Source organism: Cornus florida, unplaced genomic scaffold (genome assembly GCF_030987335.1).
Source record: "Cornus florida cultivar Cherokee Brave unplaced genomic scaffold, ASM3098733v1 CherokeeBrave_3.0.0_Hap2_Chr05, whole genome shotgun sequence".
Lineage (NCBI taxonomy): Eukaryota > Viridiplantae > Streptophyta > Magnoliopsida > Cornales > Cornaceae > Cornus > Cornus florida.
The window spans coordinates 98,639,351-98,662,916 of NW_026775575.1; the positions used below are offsets into that span (position 1 = coordinate 98,639,351).

Sequence of the window (23,566 nt, forward strand, 5' to 3'; positions counted from 1 at the left end):
AGGATATTCTAATTAAGGTTGATAAATTTTATTTCCCGGTTGATTTTGTGGTACTAGATACTGAGCCAGTCCCTAATCTCACCAATCACATTCCAGTCATCCTAGGAAGGCCATTCCTTGCCACTGCCAATGCCACCATTAATTGTAGATCTGGCATTATGGATATCTCATTTGGCAACATGATGGTTAAGCTTAATGTATTCAATGCGAGTCAACATCCCACAGATGAAGACGAGTGTTTCCTAGTGGATGTCTTGGATGAAACCATAGAGGAGACTCTTCCCTCTATTCTATCTAAGGACCCTCTTGAGGCGTGCCTTTGTGAAATGTTTGAAAGTTGTGGTTTTGACACAGAAGGATCCATAAGTGAGGTGAATGCTTTGATGGACTCTGTGGCCACTTTGGATTACCCACCTTGGAAAAGCAAGAAAGAACCTCTTCCTTCACTCTCTAGTACTCCACCAGTTCCATCTCTCATCTCTCCTCCTATTCTTGAGCTTAAGCCTCTTCCATCAAATCTGAAATACGCCTTCTTAGGCCCAAAAGGGACTCTTCCGGTCATCATTGCTTCCAATCTTGAAAATGACCAAGAGAATGATCTTTTGGAAGTGCTTAAAGCTAACAAAGAAGCCATTGGATGGAGTGTGGCTGACCTAAAAGGCATTGACCCTTCTATTTGTATGCATCGCATACACATGGAAGAGGATAAAAGGCCATTTAGGGATGCTCAAAGGAGATTGAACCCAAATATGAAGGAAGTGGTCATGAAGGAGGTTGTGAAACTTCTAGATGCGGGAATCATTTATCCTATCTCTGATTCCAAGTGGGTTAGTCCAACTCAAGTGGTTCCTAAAAAGTCGGGAATCACAGTTGTTGAAAATGCTAAGGGTGATCTTATTTCGAAACGCACCGCCACTTCATGGCGTGTTTGTATAGATTACCGAAAGCTGAATTCTGCTACTAGGAAGGACCATTTTCCATTGCCTTTCATTGACCAAATCTTGGAAAGATTGGCTGGGCAACAATACTATTGCTTCCTAGATGGTTACTCGGGGTACAATCAAGTGGCCTTAGATCCATTGGATCAAGAAAAGACCACATTCACATGTCCTTTCGGTACATTTGCTTATCGACGGATGCCTTTCGGATTGTGCAATGCTCCTGCCACTTTCCAAAGGTGTATGATGTCAATTTTTTCGGACATGGTGGAGAAGTATTTAGAAGTCTTCATGGATGACTTCTCGGTTTTTGGGTACTCATTTGATTCGTGTCTCCAAAATCTCAAAAAAGTGCTTCAAAGATGTCGTGAGACTAATCTTGTGTTAAGTTGGGAAAAGAGCCATTTCATGGTTCAAGAAGGAATCGTGCTTGGACATGTCATCTCTAAAAGAGGAATAGAAGTAGATAGAGCGAAAGTTGAGCTAATTTCTGAATTGTCTCCACCTACTACGGTGAGAGAAATCCGCTCCTTTCTAGGACATGCCGGTTTTTATCGCCGATTCATCAAAGACTTTAGCAAAATTGCTAGACCCTTGTGTAACCTTCTTGCCAAGGAGACTCCATTTGTTTTTGATGAAGCATGCCTAAATGCTTTTCATCAACTTCGCACTCATCTATCATCCGCTCCTATCATGCAACCTCCAAATTGGTCCTTACCATTTGAGATTATGTGTGATGCTTCCGACTTCGCAATGGGTGCTGTTTTGGGGCAAAGGGTAGGTAAACTACCATATGCTATATACTATGCGAGTAAGACTTTCTCAGGTGCCCAATTGAACTATTCTACCACCGAGAAAGAGTTACTTGCCGTAGTATATGCCCTTGATAAATTTCGGTCATATCTCTTAGGATCCAAGGTAATTGTGTTTTCCGATCATGCCGCTCTTAGGCATATTTTAATGAAAAAGGAAACCAAACCTCGCTTAATAAGATGGATTCTACTTCTTCAAGAATTTGACTTTGAAATCAAGGATAAAAAGGGCTCTGACAATGTCGTTGCCGATCATCTGTCTAGATTAATGGTTGAATCTTCTCCAAATCTTGAAATTCATGAATCATTTCCGGATGAACAACTCTTTCAAATCTCAAATGGGACGTTGCCTTGGTTCGCCGACATTGTTAACTATCTTGCAACCAGCAAACTTCCCATTAATTGGTCAAAACAAGAAAAGGACCGATTCTTTGCTAACATCCGGAAATACTATTGGGAAGATCCCATTCTGTTTCGTTATTGCCCGGATCAAATCATCAGGAGATGTGTGCCAGAAAGTGAAGTTTCGAGCGTCCTTGCGTTTTGTCACACACTTGCTTGTGGTGGGCATTTTAGTGGAAAGAAGACCGCTTTGAAGGTTCTTCAAAGTGGGCTCTTCTGGCCCACTATCCACCGAGATGCCTATAACTTTTGTAAGGTATGTGTTCGGTGTCAAAAGTTGGGATCAATGTCAAAGAGAGACATGATGCCCTTAACTTCAATCTTTGTAGTTGAAATCTTCGATGTATGGGGCATAGACTTTATGGGACCATTCCCAATGTCTTATGGCTTTCAATATATCCTCGTTGCCGTTGATTATGTTTCAAAGTGGGTTGAGGCTTGTGCTACCAAAACGAATGACCACTCCGTGGTAATTGCATTCGTTAAATCAAATATCTTTGCTCGTTTTGGTATGCCAAGGGCTATGATAAGTGATGGAGGAAAACATTTCTGTAATCAATTCTTGAAGCAACTTTTCTTGAAATACTCCGTCACACATAAAGTGGCCACTCCCTACCATCCCCAGACAAGTGGGCAAGTCGAGGTGTCAAATAGGGAAATCAAGCATATTCTTGAGAAAACTGTCAATTCGACCCGAAAAGATTGGTCAAGAAAATTGAACGATGCTTTGTGGGCTTACCGGACAGCTTACAAGACTCCAATAGGCATGTCTCCATATAGACTTGTTTATGGGAAGCCTTGTCATCTTCCGGTTGAGCTAGAACACAAAGCACTTTGGGCAATAAAAAGGCTCAACTTTGATCTTGATAAGGCTGGAAATGACCGTTTACTCCAACTCAATGAGCTAGAGGAATTGAGAAATGATGCCTATGATAGTTCAAAAATTTACAAGGCAAGGACAAAAGCATTTCATGATAAACATATTGTGAAAAAGTCCTTTGAAGCCGGTCAAAAGGCTTGGTTATTCAACTCTAGGCTCAAATTTTTCCCTGGAAAGCTTCGAACCAAATGGGAAGGCCCTTATCAAATTATCTCCGTTTCACCTCATGGGGCTGTTGAACTTAAAAATCTAAAAGATGAAGGGACCTTCAAAGTTAATGGTCAAAGGCTTAAACCATATATTGATGGACAAAATTTTCAAAGAAATGTGGAATCTGCCCTCTTGGTAGATCCCATTTATTTTGAAGATTGAGAATATCTCACGTCTTTCTAGCGACGTTAAACACTAGTTGTATCGAGTTTCTCCTTCGTTGCATTTTAATTTTCATTTTATTATTATTTTATTTCTATTTTTCCTTTTGTACATTCATGCATTTTTAAATAAAGAAAAAATTAAAAAAAAAAAAAAATTGTAAATGAGTAATGTAGGTTGGTGTTTGATTTTTTATCTATTTTTTTATTATTATTTTTATTATTTTTGTATATATTTCATGTTAATTTTGATTTATTCAAAAACATAAAAAAAAAAAATTTTTAAAAAGTATTAATTAGTATAGGTTGATAAGTGATTTTATTTTAATTTTATTTATTATTATTATTATTTTTATTTTATTTTTTATCTATTTTTCATTTTAGTGTATATATTCTTTTTAGTTTTGTTTTTTTTGTTTATTTTTATTATTATTATTATTATTATTTAAAAAAAAAAAAAAAAAAAAAAAACAAACAGCAGCGGCGTTGCATCTGTTTTCTTTCCGGCGTCGCATCTGTTCATCTTCCAGCGCCATTTCCTGGTTCTTGTTTAATTCGTCGGCGTCGCGGCTGTCCGTTTTCTTCCGGCCGTGCTTGAATCAGTCCGATTCCGGATTGGCCCTCTCCGGCGAGCTTGTAACTCGTCGTTTTCCCCAGCGATTCCGGCGGCTGCTTCATATTCCGGCGATTTTGACTGGGCTTGTGCAGTGATTCGTGGCTGGGTTCTTTCTGGTGGGTCGTCTTTCCGGTGAGCTTATGTGTCGTCATCTGCAGCGCCGTTTTCTCGGTTCTTTTCCGGCGCCGGCTGAGTTTATTTCCAGTGTCCCTGATCAACGGTGGTCGCATCTGGGTTGAGGGTCAAACGGCGTCGGATCTGGGACATCGTTTTTCAGGCTTCGCATCTGTTCGCAGTTCTCCAGCGATCTCGGCGTTGCATCCTTTCACATCTGTCTCGTTCTCCGGCGATCAAGGCTGTTTCGGCCTTTATTTTTCCGGCGCCATGGGTCTGAGCTATTTTTCCGGCGTCACAACTGGATTCATTTTTCCGGCGTCGCGGGTTCGTTTCTCTCTGGCGATCTCGGCTTGGTTTCGCCGGCGAACAAGGCTGGTTCTTCTCCGGCCACGATTTCCGGCGGTTGGTTCTTCCAACAGCGGTCGCGGCTGTTCATCTTCTCCGGCGAGCTTTTGGCTTCGCCGTTCCAATTGATACATAAAAATTTAAAAAAATAAAAAAAAAAAGAAAAAGAAAAAGAAAAGAAAAAAATTAAAATAATAAAATAATTAAAAAAAAACAAAAAAAAAATAAAAAAATAAAAACATAAAAACATAACATAAAAATTTTATTAATTAAAAAGTATTTATATATATATATTTTTTTGAATTGATTTATTAAAAAAAAAAAATAGATAAAAAAAAAAAATAGATAAAAAAAAAAAAGAGTAGCATTGATGTTTAAAAAAAAAAAAAAAGGCTAAGTAGAATTTGTAGTAGTGTTTTTAGTTATTTATTTCTTTATTTATTTTTGATAAAAATAAAATAAAATTTCAGTAACCTTCCGTCTTGCTAGAGACGTTAAACTTAGCCCATTTTTCTTATTTTATTTTGTTGGTTGTATATACATGTTCTTTTCCTTTGTAAAAAAAAAAAAAAAAAAAAAAAAAAAAAAAAAAAAAAAAACTTGAATTGATTTATTTTAGTATATATTTATTTCTTTTTAGTTTAATATATATTTTTTCTTTTTAGTTTAGAATATTTTTCTTTGTGTTAAAAAATAAAAATAAAAAAAAAACTGGGAAATCAATCCCATTCTTGAAATTAAAAAAAAAAAAAAAACATATCACTAAAATTTCAAAAATATGTGTCCCCGTTATGCCCTTCTGCTTAGTTATGCATGTTTTCATCTTTTATAAAAGGGCTTGATATCATATCTCTTTACATCTTATTCTATATTGTTTTGGAATGTATGCTTTACTTATTCCATTTGATATTTGATGTGAGTTGCTAGTGTGGCTTTTCTAGTAGGTTTTTGCATCCAAGTTTGGGGAAGACCTCTTTCGTCATGGATCATTACCGGACGTCATTAACTTTTGCCATCACGGTATACTCTTTCCATTTCTTTCATTGTTCTCATTGCACATTGAAGACAATGTGCAGTTTAAGTTTGGGGGTAAAGTAGCCTTATTACATTCTACTTTAAGTTGAGTTTTAAATGCATGATTGAGATTTGAGATATATTTGGCAATGATTTTGAACTTTTGAAGCATAGTGCCTTTAAAAAACAAGTTGTTAGAGTCTAATACTTCTTGTATGCTCTAGGATGCCATTTAGGGGTAAATTTTAATTTTTGACATCATGTTTGCTTTTGTGGTACACATCATCTTGTTGGTTGAAAATGCTTTGAGAGTTGATTCTAGAATTCTACATTTGCACTTGCGCACACTAGCATTCAATTTGTGGGGTACATGCTTAGTTGATTATTGTTTTGGTTTGTTCCAATTGAGCTAGTATGCTTTGAAAGCTTTCATTCTTGATAAAATGACCTTGCAAAGGAAAGAAAAGAAATAAATTAAAAAAAAAAAAAAAAAAACTGCATTCTTTCAACATGTCAACTGATTAAAAAGGAAGATAAGGGAAGAATGTAAGATGTATGATTAGTTTGAGTTCGTAGCCTAGCCATTCCGAGTCATTACGCCCTTAGGAGTGTCTTTACACTTAACGCCCTAAGACCATCTGGTTTGGGAGTCGTTGGCTCAACGCTTGTTACATGGGGTGATTAGAGAGCTTAAGGAACTTGGACATTGCACATGGTCATACATAAAAATAAAAAAATGAAATCAATAAAAAAAAAAAAAAAAAAAGAATGTTTGATTAAATAACAAGGTTCATTCAATGTCTTGATGTTTGGTACTATATCTGCATGCTAGTTTGAGGGTAAGGCTATGCCATTACTTTGATTTGCTAGGATAACAACACATTTTGATGCCGGTTCACTTAAAAGGATGATATAATTGATTCAATTTGCATGATTAATTGATTGATGCGTGGATGACCGTTTTTGCTTACATGATGTTGAAATATTGAGAATAGCTTAGAAATGGCAGAAATTTGCATACTTGAGGTAGTCTACTTTCAACACTTGTTTAATATGTGTCGTTACTTCTCAAGTAAGGAAGAGCTGTTGATATTTGTGGGTACCATTTCTGTAAACCCTCACGAGACTTCACTCGTCCACTAGGGGTAACCTAGGGGTTTAAAAGGCTTGTTGCATATGCTAAATGCAACCGTGATCCCTACGAAAGTGGTGTTATCTTTATTTGCTTTATTAGTTCATAATCGTATATATGTTTGTTTCATTTCCATGCTGTAGTTTATTGCTAGGGACTAGCAATATCTAAGTTTGGGGGCGTGATAAGTGCTTAAATGTTGCACATTTCAGCACCTAAGCTAAGGTATTTCAGTCTTTGCATCTATCTTAATTTTATATTTTAGTCCTAATTTATGTTTATGTGTATTTCAGGGCAATAAAGTTAAAATGAGCTAAGAACAGTCCAATTAAGCCATTTTGGAGTTAAGCAAAGATTTTCAGACAATGGCACAAAGTGGTCAATTTCGGGCCTTTGATGATGTTCCCAAAGATGGAGAAGCAAACCAAATAGCCCGGGGCAAAAATGGAGCTGAATAGGGCTTAAAAGGAATTTGTCAACTCTGGGGGGATCGATCCCCAGGGTGGGGGATCGATCCCCCAGGACTTAGCAACATTACAGTTTTTATTTAATTTTTGGGCTCATTTTGGGAACTGCTGGGCTTTAATGATATTGTTACTTAAGGCCCAGTGAGCCATTAGATTAGGGTTAGTTTTAGTTTTTATTTAGGTAAAGATTATTAGAGAAAAAAAAAAAAGAGTTTTATTTTATTTTTTTTCCTGTATCGTAGTATCGTATTTTCTCTCTGGAAAAACACGCGAAGAAAGGGAAAAGAAGAACAGGCTAGGGTTTGGAAGAAAAGTTCAGAGAAGATGAAGCAGATGATGGGGATTGTCCTGTCTTCGACTCCATCAACCATGAGTGGCTGATTCTTCTACTTAGGGTTGGATAAACCCTAAGCATGTAACCTATTCTCTCTCTCTTTTCATACTTTTTGGGGATTAATTTATGTAATTAGTGTATAGTCTTGAATATTATGAATTAAATTCTTCCAATTGATTATCTGTATTAATCTCATATTGTCTTATGTGCGGTTGATTGATAAACAAATTTTACACACGAATTCTTTGTTAATTGATTCTTGTGATGGCTATGCATGGTATTGCTTAGTTGTAATTGTGTTTCAAATTGATGAAAAATGCTTACATTTGATGGATGGTACTACATGTTTAGGTTAATTTGTTGTTTAATTAGTTTTAAATTCATGTTTAATTAGTTTAATTTAAGTTTAATTAATTTAATTGCAATTCAATTATTAGGTAAGTAGACCATCCATACTTATGTTTGAATTCCATACTTTTTGTCACAATTGCATTATCTTCTAGATTAATGTGTGTTAAATTTGTAACTTGGATTGATAAATCATGCTTTGAATGGGTGAATTGCACTACACTTAGTTTAATTGTCATTAGGTAGTTGATTCATGCTTGAAATTGATGGTTTACACTTTTCATTGCTCTTGTTAGCCACATATAGATTACATAGTATTATTTCCCCAATTAGTTGAAAGTGAGTGAGTTAGGGAATGTGCTTAGTGGTGAATCCTACACCCTAAGTCTCTTTCCAATCTCTTAAACTCTATTTCTTTATTGCAATCATTTAGTTTAAAATTAGTTTTAATCACAAACAAAACCCTTTTGGCAATCACAGAAGCACTAAAGTATAATTCAATTCTGGAAAACCTATAATTGTTTAGATCTCTTGGGACGATCCCTGCTCACTTCATACTCCATAGTATAAGTGTTTAGTGGTTTTATAAATTTTAAAATATGGTGCCCACTTGACATTATTTCTAAACCTAAAGTGTTGTGCATTATTTTGTGCACACGCTCGGTCGCACCAATAAGCATTCACGAAGGTCTTCCTCCATGTCCTCTGAATCATATTCTAGTAAAAAATCTGCCACCGCTTGCCCTTTGACTGCTGTTCTGGGTTCGTATGTGATATCAAATGAGCTTAACTCTATGGCCCACTTTGTCATTCTTCCTGAGAGATCTAGTTTGTGCAGGATTATTCTGATAGGGAAAGTGGTTAAAACGATGATAGGATGGGATTCAAAATAATGCCTGAGCTTTTTTTTCGCATGCACTAGCGAGAGTATCACCCGCTCTGCCTTTGAATAACGCCTTTCGGCCTCAGTCATTATCTTGCTAACGTAGAACACTGGATAGTGCTTCCCTTCTGCATAGCGGATCAAAACACCACTTGTCGCGATGTCGGATACTCTGAGATATAAAAATAGCTTTTCGCCCGGTTCTGGAGCTGACAGGACCGGAAGGTTCTGCATATACTTTTTCAGAGCAGTTAACGCTATGCGCTGTTCATCCCCCCAAACTTGCCTGCCATGGCTTCGTATTATGTCAAAAAATGGTTTGTAGCAATCTGACAATTTGGAAATGAACCGGCTCAGTGCAGCGATCCGTCCCGTAAGTGTTTGCACTTTTTTGACTGTCGTTGGCTCGGCATTCTTAGTTAGAGCTTCTGCTTGGGCAGGGCTTGCCTCGATGGCTCTAAGATTAACCACGTGCCCCAGGAATTGGCCAGAACTTACACCGAATGAGCACTTGGTTGGATTGAGCTTCATTCCATATTGCCTCAACACATCAAATACGTCTCGTAGATGTTTCACATGGTCAACTTTCTTCTTACTTTTTACCACTATGTCATCAATGTAAGCTTCCACGGTTTTCCCTATTTGTCCCTTAAAATTTTTGCTAATAAGTCTTTGGTAAGTTGCTCCGGCGTTCTTCAGTCCGAATGGTATGACTTTGTAGCAATACGTCCCGCGTTCGGTAACGAAAGAAGTTTTTTCTTCATCAGCAGGGTCCATGGGGATCTGATTATAACCTGAATAAGCATCTAAAAAGGTCAAACGTTCATATCCAGTAGTTGCATCCACCATTTGATCAATCTTTGGCAGCGGGAAGCTATCCTTCGGACAGGCTTTGTTTAAATTGGTGAAATCAATGCACACTTGCCATTTCCCATTCTTCTTCTACACAACGACAACATTTGATAACCAGTCAGGGTAGTACACTTCTCTTACAAACCCCGCATCAAGCAGCCTGTCAACCTCCTCGGTAATGATCCGGTTGCGCTGGGGAGCAAACCGTCGCTGCTTTTGCTTTACAGGTTTTGCATTGGGATTAACGTTCAAGGAGTGACAAGATATAGAAGGATTGATCCCTGGCATGTCTAGGTGACTCCATGCAAATACATCTGCGTTTTGAGACAAGAAATTAACCAACTCCTGCTTCTCCTTCTCAGCGAGTCATTCCCCCACTCTGGTTGTTCGTTCCGGTCGGAACTGATCGATCTGCACATCAACCAGGGGTTCTTCAGTCAAGTCCAATGGTTCCTCCTCCCCATTCTGCTTTGAGGGAGGCTCATGTAATTGCTATCTCGGACTTGCTGAATGAATGGGAGCTTTCCCTTTTCCGGCATGCTTCAGCGTTATTGAATAACATTCTTTAGCTGCAACCTGGTCCCATGAATGTCAATCACTTTGGTCCCGTCTAGCCCCAGGCATCTCATTACCTGATGTAGAGTGGAAGGAACACCTTGAACTCTGTGGATCCACCCTCTGCCCATCAGAAGATTGTAAGAGGGATGAATTTCAACAACCACAAAGGTTTCTATCAGAACCCTCTCGGCAGCATGTACCACTACCTCCACCGTACCGACGGGCTCCACTCGTTTTCCATCAAACCCTAGTAGAGGATTCCCGGTGGATTTTAGTCGATCCTGCTTGATCTCGAGCAAATTAAATGTATCCCTTGGCATGATGTTCGCACTACTTCCAAGATCAATCAGAACTCTGCGCACCAAGCATTTGGCCACTGTCAAACTTACGACCAACGGGTCCTCATGAGGGATCTGAACACGCAATAGATCTGTTCTGTCAAACTTTATTTGCGTTGATGCGCTCTGTTGGTGCAAAGTGTTTACACTGCCTATCATTCTATTCATTTGTGCCTGGCAAAGGCGTGTTCAAAGCAGTTCATCTGACTCTTCAGCAGGCTCAGGCCGACCGTGAATTGCATTGATTATTCGAACTGGTTGCGTGTTGTGAGAATTCAACTTCTGATTCCTCTTCACGTGCTCCATTGGTCGGTTCTGTTCCACCGCTGGGCCTTGAATATAACTTGCGAACTCCCCTCTGGCTATCAGCATCTCTACCTATCTTCTTAGGTTCCTGTATTCGTTAGCCTGATGGCCAAAGTCAGAATGAATTGCACAGTGCTTAGACTGATCCCTCTGTTCGAGGGGTTGTCTGATTGGTAAAGGAGATCGGAACTTATCTTTATTTTCTTGGTACAGTTTTGCTAAGGTAACTTTCAATAGGGTAACCAGCTCTTCCTCTCTGGGCCTCTTCTCAGATTTCCACGAGGAGCGCTGCGCCTGAACCTGCTTTTGTCTGATATTTGCTTTGGTCTTTTCCTCCGTGGATATGGCTGATGTCTTCCGAGCGTTTGCTACTTCTTCTTCTTCCAAGCGCACAAATCCATCGGCTCTTTCATTAAGTTCATCCATAGTTTTCGGCATGTTCACCACCAAACTTGTGTGGAATGGAGTGCCACGAGTCATGGCCAGTATAAATGCTTGAACTGCCGTTGAAGGGTGACATTCAATCACCATGCTCTTGGTAAGGTTAAACCTGGTTAGGAAGGCTTGGAGACGCTCATCATCATGCTGCTTCATTGTGAATAGGCTCGACATGTCCTTCGCTGGATGCTTATTTCCATAATATTGGCTTATGAACCAATCACACAAGCTTCAGAAGCTATCCACTGAGCCCCTCGGCAGGTTCTTGAACCAATTGAGAGCTGGTCCTGCTAAATTCGTAGGAAAGCACTTGCACATCAAAGAGTCATTCTCAGTGTTCAGAGCCATTTTCAACTGGATGTGATACACATGATCGATCGGATCGGTCGTTCCGTCGAACAGAATGAAAACGGGCATGGAAAATTTCCTCGGACTCAGAGCATTCAGAATCTCATCGGTGAACGGTGAATCAACTGTTCGAGCTGCTGAACGGAGTGTTTCATTTTCCTTTTGGAACCCCGCGGTTGCTCTCTGGTCTACAGATCTCTTCTCTTAGCCGTGATAGTCGAACGTCGCCATGGAAGGCCGATAAATCGAATCGAATGATCTGTCCTCAACAAAATCTCTACGCCATGGAGGCATAGCTTTGTGATGATCTAACTTTATTGCTTCACCTCGGCTGAGCGTTTCTTGATGTGGATCAAAAGTCATTACTTCGTTTCGCCTGATCTGCTCACGCCGTGGATCTACGTGAGTCGATCCTTCACGATCATCAATACGACGAAGATTTTGCGGCAAACCGTTTGGCCGGATTTCCTTGCGGTGAAGATCTATCAGATTGTTTTCGACCTTCTCGCCGTGATGTGCCGCATCGGTACGTGCACCTTCTTCTCCTACCGGGAGCGGTTGCGGAATTACTGGAGCTTCTTAACGCTGCATTTCAGTCCTTACATCCGCATTTTCTCTCCGGAGAGCTTCAATCATGCTCATCAACTCATCAAGTTTCACCTGCTGGACGTTCTCTACCGTATTGGAGTTCTCACCCCCTATCATGATTCTGGATCGAAGCAAAGGCATGAATTACGAACTCCGAAACAGATCTGAGCGTCATCGATGCAAATTCCTTTAGATCTGGGCTCAACTTCACCGAATCGCGGTCACCGTTTGCTAGATCTGAGCTTTTCTAGCTTTGAACTCACCGGATCTGACTGTAATTGAACAAATCACAGTTGTGTCATTCCGAAGCAAATGCCTCAGAATCGACAATAAGCAAGAATTCTCTCTGAACAAACTACAATCTCACTGATCTGGATTCAACTTCCAGAAATCAAACTATGTGCTTACAAACTTGATTGAACTAACATGATACTGATCAGGCTCGAATCGATCTTCTTCATCGTTCCCACAGACGGCGCCAATTGAAGATGCAAGAAATTCATTCTCCTTTCTCTCTCTAGAATTCTTACACTTCAATAGAAAATTCACCTCCTCCAAAAAAAATATCCTCCTCTTATCCACCCGTAATGGTCTATTTATAGACCATTTCAAATATTCTAACTAACTGATTACATAGGGCTCCTATTCAAGGGTTTTCTTCCTTTTGGGCCTGACTTTCCAATGGGCTTGATCTTCTTCAGTGGATCCTCCAAGCTCGGCCCATTTCGTGGTGCTTTTGCATGGGCCATACTTCAATTGTTTGATCCGATCCCATGCCAGCGAGCTATAACCGGCCCATGCCACTTATTGCATCCTCGAGCATAGTCCTTTATTACATCATATTCTTTTTTATATATGCAACTCCGTAATGCTTTTCTTGGTGCATGCACTTAAAATTAAATACTTTGTTGAATATGGATTTTCTTAGTCGTAAATGGAGACACTGTTGTATATTGTATGATCTCACTAATATAACATATTCTTATCTAAAAAAAATAAAATAAAATAAAATAAAATAATTTTAAATACAACTAGGCCCTTTCAAGAACCGGTAGGTATATATTCTTATGTAGAGGTGAGGGGTTCGAGTTTATAGTGAACATTTATAGATTCATGTGCGTCGGTGTTTATTTAAAGTGATTTAGGTGATTTAAGTATTGTAAGAGTTCTTCTCCGCCACAATGAATAAATAAATAATATAATATAATATATACAACACAAGGATTTAATCAATCTTCATTTTCTAATTTTTTTTTTCACGTACCTGTTTCATTTTCATATTTTTTTCACGTACCTTTACCTTTTGTGCATATATGTTTCTGTGATCATATACAGTAGTCCTAACTTTTAAGCAAAATTAGCATTCAATTATGACAAATAACCTTTTAGATCCATACATTAACAAATATTAGGAATATATGTATACAATTTGAGGACTCGTCAACCTCTCATTTAGGAATTATATATTTTACACTAAGCCAAAAGAAATTTTTTTTTTTTTTTTCTTACCGGAAAAATAAAATAATAATAATAATAGTTATCACAGTAACTTGCGTGGTCGACAATTATAAAAAAATTAACTCAAAGTCAGAGCTAATATTTTCCAACAATACTAAATTCCATTAGTCCAAACAGCCGCCTTCCTAAATGGAAAACATTCAAACTTAAGCAAGGACTTTAGTGAAGGTCCTGATCCACCACCATATAGTGATAATCAAGGATGAAAAGTCTATATGATAAATAAATGTTGTCATACCCATAAAATATATTTTGTATGGTCTTAATGAAGTGGTGGAATCCATTGAAAGTAGCCGTTTAATTACTGAAATTTAATTGCATAAAAAACTAACATTTGTTAATCATTTGATTTTTTTTTTTTTTGGGTAAATAATTAAAAAAAAAAAATTTGGTAAATTTAATCCTTTGAAAATTCACAAAGACAAACTAATTAGAATGGTAAAAAGTTTCATGTAGGCATTATAATATAGATTTAAATAAATCAAACGGCCGGCGATGGAAGACTGACCCCACATTTGGAAAGCATTTTAATTTTGTTCTAGTAGCTCTTAAAGGTTGTTGATTGAGGGCCTGAGGCCGGCCTTGCATTGAGAAGCAATATATGAGAAGCTACGAACGGAAGATGTAGTCCGCTTAAATTGTCAAGTCCACATTTTCTTTATTTATGTAAGACGTGTACCTTGGGAGAAAAAAATTGGTGTGAACAGGCGCGGAGGGAGGTGGGGGTGGGGCCAATTTTTTTGAAACCTAGCTACATAATTTAGATTACTAAGTTTTTTTTTTGGTTGGCACCGGAACTCCTCTGGGTAGGGCCCCTTAGGGACCCACCCCAGGCTGCAAACCGGAGATATTGTTGATGGCCCCACACCTCAGCAACAAATTCAGTCGAGGATAGGAGGGGGAGAGACTCGAACATGGGCCAGTGATATCCCAATCCAAGAACTCTCCCATCTCATCCAACTATAAAAAATTAAAAATTAAGTATTAAAAATTTTAATACCTGATATTTTTAAGTGGTAATAGAAAATTAATTTTTTCAAAAATTCTTCTTGAATTTTTAGCTTTCAGTGATAAGTCAGCAAGCCCGATATCTTTCGCAAAGGCGAAAGACTTCTGCTTATTATCCGTGACGTGTATTCATATGATGATGATACGATTATTTATCAAAAAAAATTCATGGAAATTAAAAATGTGGACTTTCCTAGATATGTGCCAACAGCCACCCTTCCCCTATAAAAACCCAACCCCATTCCATCAACACCACCCCACAATCACAACCCATATACTACTTTCTCTCAATCCAGACATGAACTTCTCCAAATCTCTCTTCCTTTCCATTTTCCTTCTCACTACCCTCTTCTTCACCTTCACCCATGCTGCACAGTGACGGAGCCAGAATTTCAAGTGAGGGGGGACACACTGCCAAAAAAAAATAATAATAATAATACTATAAAATTTAAAAAGACAAAGAAGAAGAAAATTGTTAAAATATAAAAGGAAAATAAAAATGAAAAAACTTTAATAGGAAATAGTTAAAAAGTTTCAATTGAGTAAGAAAAATTTGACTTTTTCTATTAAGGAAATTTAAGGAATGTGAAGAGTAAAAGAGAAAATAAAGAAAAAATAAGAATATAATTTTAGGAATTACAAATTTGAGGAGGGCACTATATAAATTTTGTCATATATATGGAATTTTTTTTAAAAATTACCATATATATTATAGGTTGCTAGCCAATTCAGGAGGGGCACGTGCCCCCCCTAGGCTTTCATTGGCTTCGTCCCTGCCCATGCAGCCCTTTTCAATGTCATAAACAACTGCCCCTACACGGTTTGGGCTGCGGGCGTCCCCGGTGGTGGCATGCGGCTTGACCCAGGCCAAACTTGGGACATCAATGCCCCGGTAGGCACAACAGGAGCCCGTATCTGGCCCCGAACCGGTTGCAACGTAGATGCATTAGGCCAGGGCAGCTGTCAGACCGGTGACTGCAATGGACTCCTCCAATGCAATGGCTATGGTGTACCTCCTAACACACTAGCCGAGTATGCCTTAAACCAATACCAAAACTTGGATTTCTTTGACATTTCTCTTGTGGATGGGTTCAATGTGCCCATAGACTTTAGCCCAACGTCCAATGGGTGCACCCGTGGCATAAGATGTACAGCGGATGTTAACGGGCAATGCCCGAATGAATTGAGGGCACCAGGCGGGTGTAATAACCTGTGTACCGTGTTCAAGACCGATGACTACTGTTGCAATTCTGGGAATTGTGGACCCACAAATTTCTCGAGATTTTTTAAGGAAAGGTGCCCAGATGCTTGTAGTTATCCCAAGGATGATCAAACTAGCACATTTACATGCCCTGGTGGGACCAACTATAAGGTTGTGTTTTGCCCTTGATCACCTGCTGATACTGATTTTCGTAACGGTGTATAATAAAAACTGTAAAATCCACTTATAAAGGATTCAAATCAGTTTTATATTTATATATAGAATAAATTTGAGCACATGTTATGATGTGCTATGCTTTCTCTGTAACCTGCTTTATAATGCATGGAAGGAAACTAGATGTTGGTAATCACTTTTCTTTGTGTGTAAGAGATGACTATAAGTCTAAAATGTCATCATAAAAAAGAAAACAAGGGACGCCAGTGCTACTAATCCTTGCAAGCTGTTCCCATTTGGAATCTATTTGTACTTTAACCTGCATCTACTTGGTAAAAAAAAGGAAAGCCCAGCGCTTCATTTGTGTGTGTGTGTGAGGTGAAAGGTTCGCCTTCTTGGTAGATATATTTTATATAATCAAATAAAATTGGCGTTGAAAAAAAAAAAAATTCTAACCAAATAAAATAAATGAAGAATACTGTATTAGTGAAGACTTCAACCAAGTTATTAGGTGAAAAACAAATAAATTAACGAAGTTATATATTACCTCTAAAATAAATAGTTAATGAAAATTCTTTATCAACAAGACAAAAATTAACAACACAAGAGTTTAATCAATCTTTATTCTCTATTTTTTTTTTTAACCCACTTTTTGTGCATATATGTTTTTATGAACATTAAAATTTAGAAAACAGTTAAATTAATTAATTATAGATTATAAGCCATATTTGGAGCATGTATGTTGTGAACCAAGAGAATTAGAACTTGTAGCCAACGTTTTATTTTTCAAAACTAAACCAATGCTGGAATGCTTCTCTTTCGGAATAGATCAACTGTGGTGCAAAGCAATAAAATATTTTAATAGAAAAAGAAAAAAAAAAAAAAAAAAACTATCTCTTGAAATATTTAGAAAATTTTCATTCAAATTAGATCTCAATTATAACAAATAAGATTCATACATGAAAAAAAAAAAGTAAGATTTTTATTTTTATCCCAAGACTCGAACTCTCAACTGCACATTTGTAGAGTAATTAATGACCTAATTATATAATCGAGACTACTTGATCTGGTGATTATATATTTAACACTGAAACTCCGTTTGCTTCAATGTAAAATATCTTTTTTTAGGTAAAATATTTTCTTTTAATTTTAATGTTCGGTGTTTGGTAAAGGAGGTCAAGTGTGTCGGGTGGACGTATAAAATAGTTTGTCAAAAATTAATGAATAAGTTATTTTTGTTAAACTTTAATATATATATTTTTTTCATAAATATTTTACGACAATTAAATACCAAAAAACACAAAAAAAAATTTTAAAACAAATAATTTACGCTCAAATATATAGAGCCGAAGTCTAATGTGTATGTATATATATATATATATATATATTCTTACTAAAAAAAATTTATACCAGTCTAGAATGTTATTCCAATAAATGCTATCATAACTTGCAGGGTCGACAACTAGTTAAAATTTGGTTCAAAGTCAGAGCTAATTGTTTCTGATCAAACTACGAAGATTTCTCGTTGTCCAAACCAGTTACAAGTGGTGTCACTTTTTTTAAATGTTTGGGTTAAAAAGTTTTTGAAACTTAGGCAAGGACTTTATTGAAGGTCTTGTCCCACCACAATACAGTAATGATCAAGGACTTTAGTGATGGTCTTGTTGGGGCAAAAATATATTGAAAATTCTATATGTTGTTATATACTCTTAAAATATTTTGTATATTGAAAGAATACTTCATATATTGTATGTAGCCGTTTAGTTTTCGAAATTTAATTGTACAAAAAGTTCAAGGTCCCGTTTGGCATGTGATTTGTTTCTACTATTTTTATTTTTAGACTGTTACAGTGTCGATTTTGGTAATAAAAGCATATTTAGTGCGACTTTGATTTATTTTACATCGTGCTAAAACACTTCGTAAATAATAACTCAAAAACAAAATATCAAAAAGTTATTTTTTCTTATTTTGACAACTATTCATAGGCCAAAACTATAACTGTAGCGTAACACGGGCAAAAAAAAAAAATGCTTAAAATATCGTTCTTAAACGTGCTTCCGATTTTTTTTTTTAAATATTCCTATATCAAAAACACTATATTTGTTTAAAGTAAAAAAAAATGTCGAAAACAAAACGCATGCCAATCGACGCTAACACTTCATAATTATGTAAAAATCATATGACAAAAACTAATCATGATAGAAAACAAATTTGATATAGCTATCATTATATAGATTAAAATAAATCAAACGGTATGGACCCCACATTTGGAAAGAATTTTAATATCCACGTACAGAAAACGTAGTCCACTTAAATTGTGTTGTGACTTGTGACGCCTAATAGTAGAAAAAATAGATTGATTTCCTTTGCAGATACCCCAAAGTCTCCAACTTGTAATGATAAGAAGAGAATAGTCTTCATTGATGATTGAACCCATATCCATTAAGGTTTAAAAAGTCCAGTCAATGAGTCTAGACTCACTCAAGTCTTTGGTCTCTTTGGCTTAAGCCTTAAAACTAGGACGTTAGCATTTCTCATTCATTACCATTTACTACAATTCAAATAAGGATGACAGACTTTTAAGGTCGAAGAGTTTTAAGGAAATGGAACACCCAATGCTCTCCCTCATATTGATAATTGATATACTCAACCGGAAGTGGCTTGTAGAATCGAGTTGAATGTATTTAATGAAGCTCCCATATATTTCGTTCAAATTTCTCTAAATGTCGTTTACTCTAAAAAGAAAACCTATAATCATCTCATAATCCCTTTTTATGATCTTACAACATGATTAATGGTTGGGCATTTTGCCTAGAATATCCTATTATTTAAGATAGAAATTTTATTTTTTCCATAATTAATTAAGAGTAAAAAAATTAATAGAAAAATTTTATTACACCGGTAATACCAACCAACCTATTATATGATGTTACATAAATTTAAAATGTATTTAGATCCGTGAATCTTACAACTATGTATTAATATTTAACCAGTCTCTAATGTCATCCCGTTAATGTTTTTTTTTTTTAAAAAGAAAAAGTATACACATTTTCTAACTTTAGAGATGACGAATGAAGCAACATAACTACTGAAGGAAGACATGAAACTCACCACATGATGTCTTGGTGGTATCACACTGACATCATGTAGTGAAGCCACACACCCGTCACATAACTCATGTTTGAAGGTATCATTGCCCCTATTTCAGAACCATTAAAGTATTTTCCGTGAATTTGCCATTGGGCTGGACCAGACTAACAATCCATACAATCAACAGTCCCATGAAAATCATTTTGAGACATCAATTGAAGACTCTAATGGTTTGGCACTCTTTGAAATTTCTCACCACATATTGTGGAGATGATCAAGCATGTGCCAAACCATATTTAGCCGCCTCTCATCTATATAAACCATCCACCTATACATGCTTGCAAAACCATACAAACACAAACCCAAAGTCCAAATACTACACTATTTCGCTCCTTTCCAAAATGAGTTTCATCAAAAACCTCCCCATTTTAGTTTCCTTTTTCTATAGTCTATACTCCACCTTCACCGATGCAGCCACCTTTGATGTGGTGAACCAATGCACCTACCCAGTCTGGGCTGCTGCCTCGCCCGGTGGGGGTAGGAGGCTCGACTCCGGCCAGTCTGGACGGTCAACGTGAACCCCGGCACCACCAATGCTCGTATATGGGGCCGAACCAACTGCAACTTCGATGCCAGTGGCCGAGGCCAATGTCAGACAGGTGACTGCAATGGGCTTCTAGAGTGCCAAGGCTACGGTAGCCCACCGAACACTCTAGCCGAGTTTGCCCTAAACCAACCCAACAACTTGGACTACGTCGACATATCAAATGTTGACGGGTTCAACATTCCGATGGACTTTAGCCCCACCACCAACGTGTGCAAACATCTTCGATGCGCCGCGCCCATCAACGAGGAGTGCCCGGCTGAGCTGCGGGCACCGGGCGGCTGTAACAACCCGTGCACGGTATTCAAGACCAATGAATATTGTTGCACGGATGGACCTGGGAGTTGTGGGCCTACCACATTCTCAAAGTTCTTCAAGAACAGGTGCCCAGATGCTTATAGCTACCCTCAGGATGATCCAACCAGCTTGTTCACTTGCCCTGCTGGTACCAATTACAGGGTTGTGTTCTGCCCATGAGCCTCTAGTCTTTCATTCACTACAATAAGAGATTACAAAGTCTCAAGACTCACAACCCTTTTTTGAGAATTGAAGAGTAGTCAAATAAATTTGTGCACATAGTGTGCACATTATGCAGTAATTTATGTACCTGTAGTATCAATGATAGTGAATAATGGATGTGAACCGTAATGTAGTATCAATGATATCAATGATAGTGATTATATGGTCAAAGAAATAAAATCTTAAATTTTCATGACCAACTTTTAAGCTTTCTAACACATGTACTCTTTATCTGCTTATGCATTTATAGCCGAAAATGATTTTTAAGTATGGACAATTTCTCCTTATCTTGTTTGGCTACTGAACTTTCACCCTCTAAGGTGCAACACTCCACCACTTCGCCTGGCAGCACGACTGTGTCTTATTATTTTTTCTGTGGGTTCTTAAAAAAACTAAAATATCAATTGAAATTAAGAATATTTGTCAGTTCCTTGAAAAAGGCATTCGAAGAATATGTATGCAATTTTTTTTTAATATTTTTTATTTTGTTCAAGAATTTTAATATTAAAATTATACCTTCATTAACCGCTTAAAATTTTAAAATAAATGGTTAATAAATATGATATCTATCAGACTATGTATAACTAAAATTGAAACATTCTCTCTAACTGATGACTTGGGTCCTTTAAAAAAAAAAAAAAAAATCTGACAACTTGATTTTTGTGTCAAAATAATCATTAATTAGTAATTTTAAGAATGCTATATCCTCAATTCCTCACTCCGAACCTTTAAAAAAATATGACTCAATTTCCTCTCAAATGTAGAATTTAATAATAATACTTTTCAAACCTTGTTGGCGTGGCCAAATTAATCTGTGTCTGACTCATATAAGGCCTTGGATGACTTGTAAGACTCTCTCTCTCCTGTTGCCGAATCACGCATCAAAAGACCTAGGGACTATGAAATGCAATTTTTTATTTTTATTTTTTCCATAGATGAAAATATGTAGCGAAGCAAACAAGGCATAGGCCCAAACAAATGGAGACAAAGCCCAAAATCAAGACTCTGAATCTAAGCCCTATTCAAATATAGATCCCATTAGAATGCATGCAACGGAACTTATGGAAAAATCCAATTAGTTATGACTTGGGCTTGGACCATTTTCCACGACATTCATATATATTTTTTAATTAAATAAATACTCACACAAATTCATAAATACTTTCCATGAGATTCGAACTAAAAAGATCGGATATACCATGCCAATGACGCAGTGGTATGATACAATGAACTGTTTAAACTTTAAATCATTTTCAATCACTTAAAAGATAAGAGGAAGCTTCCTTCACCCTCACTGTTCATTCTTTAAGAAAAGTAAGAAGATATTATTCCAAGCTGACCAAAAAGGCTGTGGAAAATGGGAAAGTTACAAAAAATTGACACTTGCACTAGTGCCATGGTACAAAATTAGTTTCTAGATTTACAGTGTTTTTACTCACTTAGCATTGTATCAAGGTTTTAGATTTATTTTCCAAAAAAAAAAAAGGTTTTAGATTTAAAATGAATTAGTACAACAAAGCAAATGATTGGGTGCAACCCAACAGTAGTTGTATTATAATTTTTTTTGGTTAGTGTCACTGTCAATGTAAAAGAAGATGCTACAAGTCAAACCGATCCCATAAATTTAACATTATCTCCATTATGAGTCATTACGTGTAGCCACCTCCATCTTTTTTTACCAGTCATCATGTGGCTTTATTTACATGAACCCAAAAGCCGCCCCTGCTCTATATAAACCTCCAACCATCTCACAGAAACCAAGCAACAAAATTAAAACACACACACCAACAACATGGGCAATTTAGCCACCCTCTCTTTGTTCCTCCTCCTCACCCTTTTCAGCACCACCAATGCAGCCACCTTCGAAATCCGCAACAATTGCCCCTACACTGTGTGGGCCGCCGCATCCCCCGGTGGAGGCCGCAGCCTCGACCGGGGCCAAACCTGGACCCTGAACGTGCCCGCAGGCACCAAGATGGCTCGCATTTGGGGTCGGACGAATTGCAACTTTGATGCTGCTGGGAGGGGCCATTGCCAAACAGGGGACTGTGGTGGGGTCTTAGAGTGCACGGGATGGGGTGTCCCACCAAACACCCTAGCTGAATATGCACTAAACCAATTTGGTAACCTTGATTTCTTCGACATATCCCTGGTTGATGGGTTCAACATCCCCATGGACTTTAGCCCCACCACCGGCAGTTGCCGGGGCATTTCGTGCACGGCCGACATCAATGGGCAATGCCCGAATCCGTTGCGGGTCCCGGGCGGGTGTAACAATCCATGCACGACATTCAAGACGGATGAATACTGCTGCACAAAGGGACCTTGTGGGCCTACAAATTATTCAAAGTTTTTCAAGGAGAGGTGCCGTGACGCCTATAGTTACCCTCAGGATGATCCTACAAGCACGTTCACCTGTCCTGGGGGGACTAACTATAGGGTTGTGTTTTGCCCTAGAGGGTCCTCTCTTTTCCCTCTGGAAATGTATGGAAGTAATGATGTGGAGTAAGAGGTCCTTAACCTAAACTTGTCACTTGTGAGCTGTGACTACTTGGTGAAATAAGGTTTGTTTGAACCTCAAATGATAATAATAAGAGATTGTTTTTGTAACTAAATGGGAGTGTTGTGTGTTCTGTTTTGCTGAGGTTTAATGTTAAGAGAGTTTCAATTAAGAAACATTTGTTATCAGCATGTTTTATTTGCTCATCCTTCAGCTTAATATATATGAACAATGAATGTTCATAAATAATAAGGAAATTAAGGACCTACTGATCCTATAAACTGTTCAAGACTATTATAAAATTTAGAATGAACCCTTCAAAGTTAAAGACAATGCCAATTTTAAGATTAATAAGATAATGATAGTTTATTACCAGATTAAATAAAATTTAATGCAGTTCATTATTACTTAATTAATTATCATTGCCTACTACATGATAATAAAATGTCATAGATTGGTCCTCCATTAACATGTTTGAAGTTTCTCTAAAGAATCATTGGATGCCTTTTCATGCAGTTTAGGTGGTCTATATATATATATCTAATATTGTGGGGATACAATTTTCAAGAATGAATATAAAAATGTGGGTACGTATGACATAAATGATAAGGTAATTTGAACTTGTCAATCTTCTTGACTGTCACTCTTTTGATATCGATCATTACACATGTCTAGATTAGTGCAAAGATACCCAACTTTTAAATGAAAGAACTATAGATTTTATACGGCTTGCATATTTCACATATATTTCACTATTTTGGACAACTCGACATTGGAGACTTGGTCCTTTTTCCTTCCTGTAGTCGTGCACATAAAGGAGGTGTCGCTGAGAGCTGATCCGGTTATATCTTGGAGTTGACTAGCA

At 37.4% G+C, this 23,566-nt stretch overlaps 1 protein-coding gene and 2 pseudogenes across 1 annotated transcript; 2 read left to right on the forward strand and 1 right to left on the reverse strand.

Moving 5' to 3' along the window:
• Positions 1-10,059: 10,059 nt before the first annotated feature.
• On the reverse strand, positions 10,060-10,575 carry LOC132309829 (uncharacterized). Its single transcript, XM_059808094.1, has one exon. It carries the CDS (start codon positions 10,573-10,575, stop codon positions 10,060-10,062), a length of 516 nt encoding a protein of 171 aa, XP_059664077.1.
• Positions 10,576-14,854: 4,279 nt separating this feature from the next.
• On the forward strand, positions 14,855-16,016 carry LOC132307877 (thaumatin-like protein; annotated as a pseudogene).
• Positions 16,017-19,437: 3,421 nt separating this feature from the next.
• Positions 19,438-22,889, forward strand: LOC132307879 (thaumatin-like protein; annotated as a pseudogene).
• Positions 22,890-23,566: the final 677 nt, after the last annotated feature.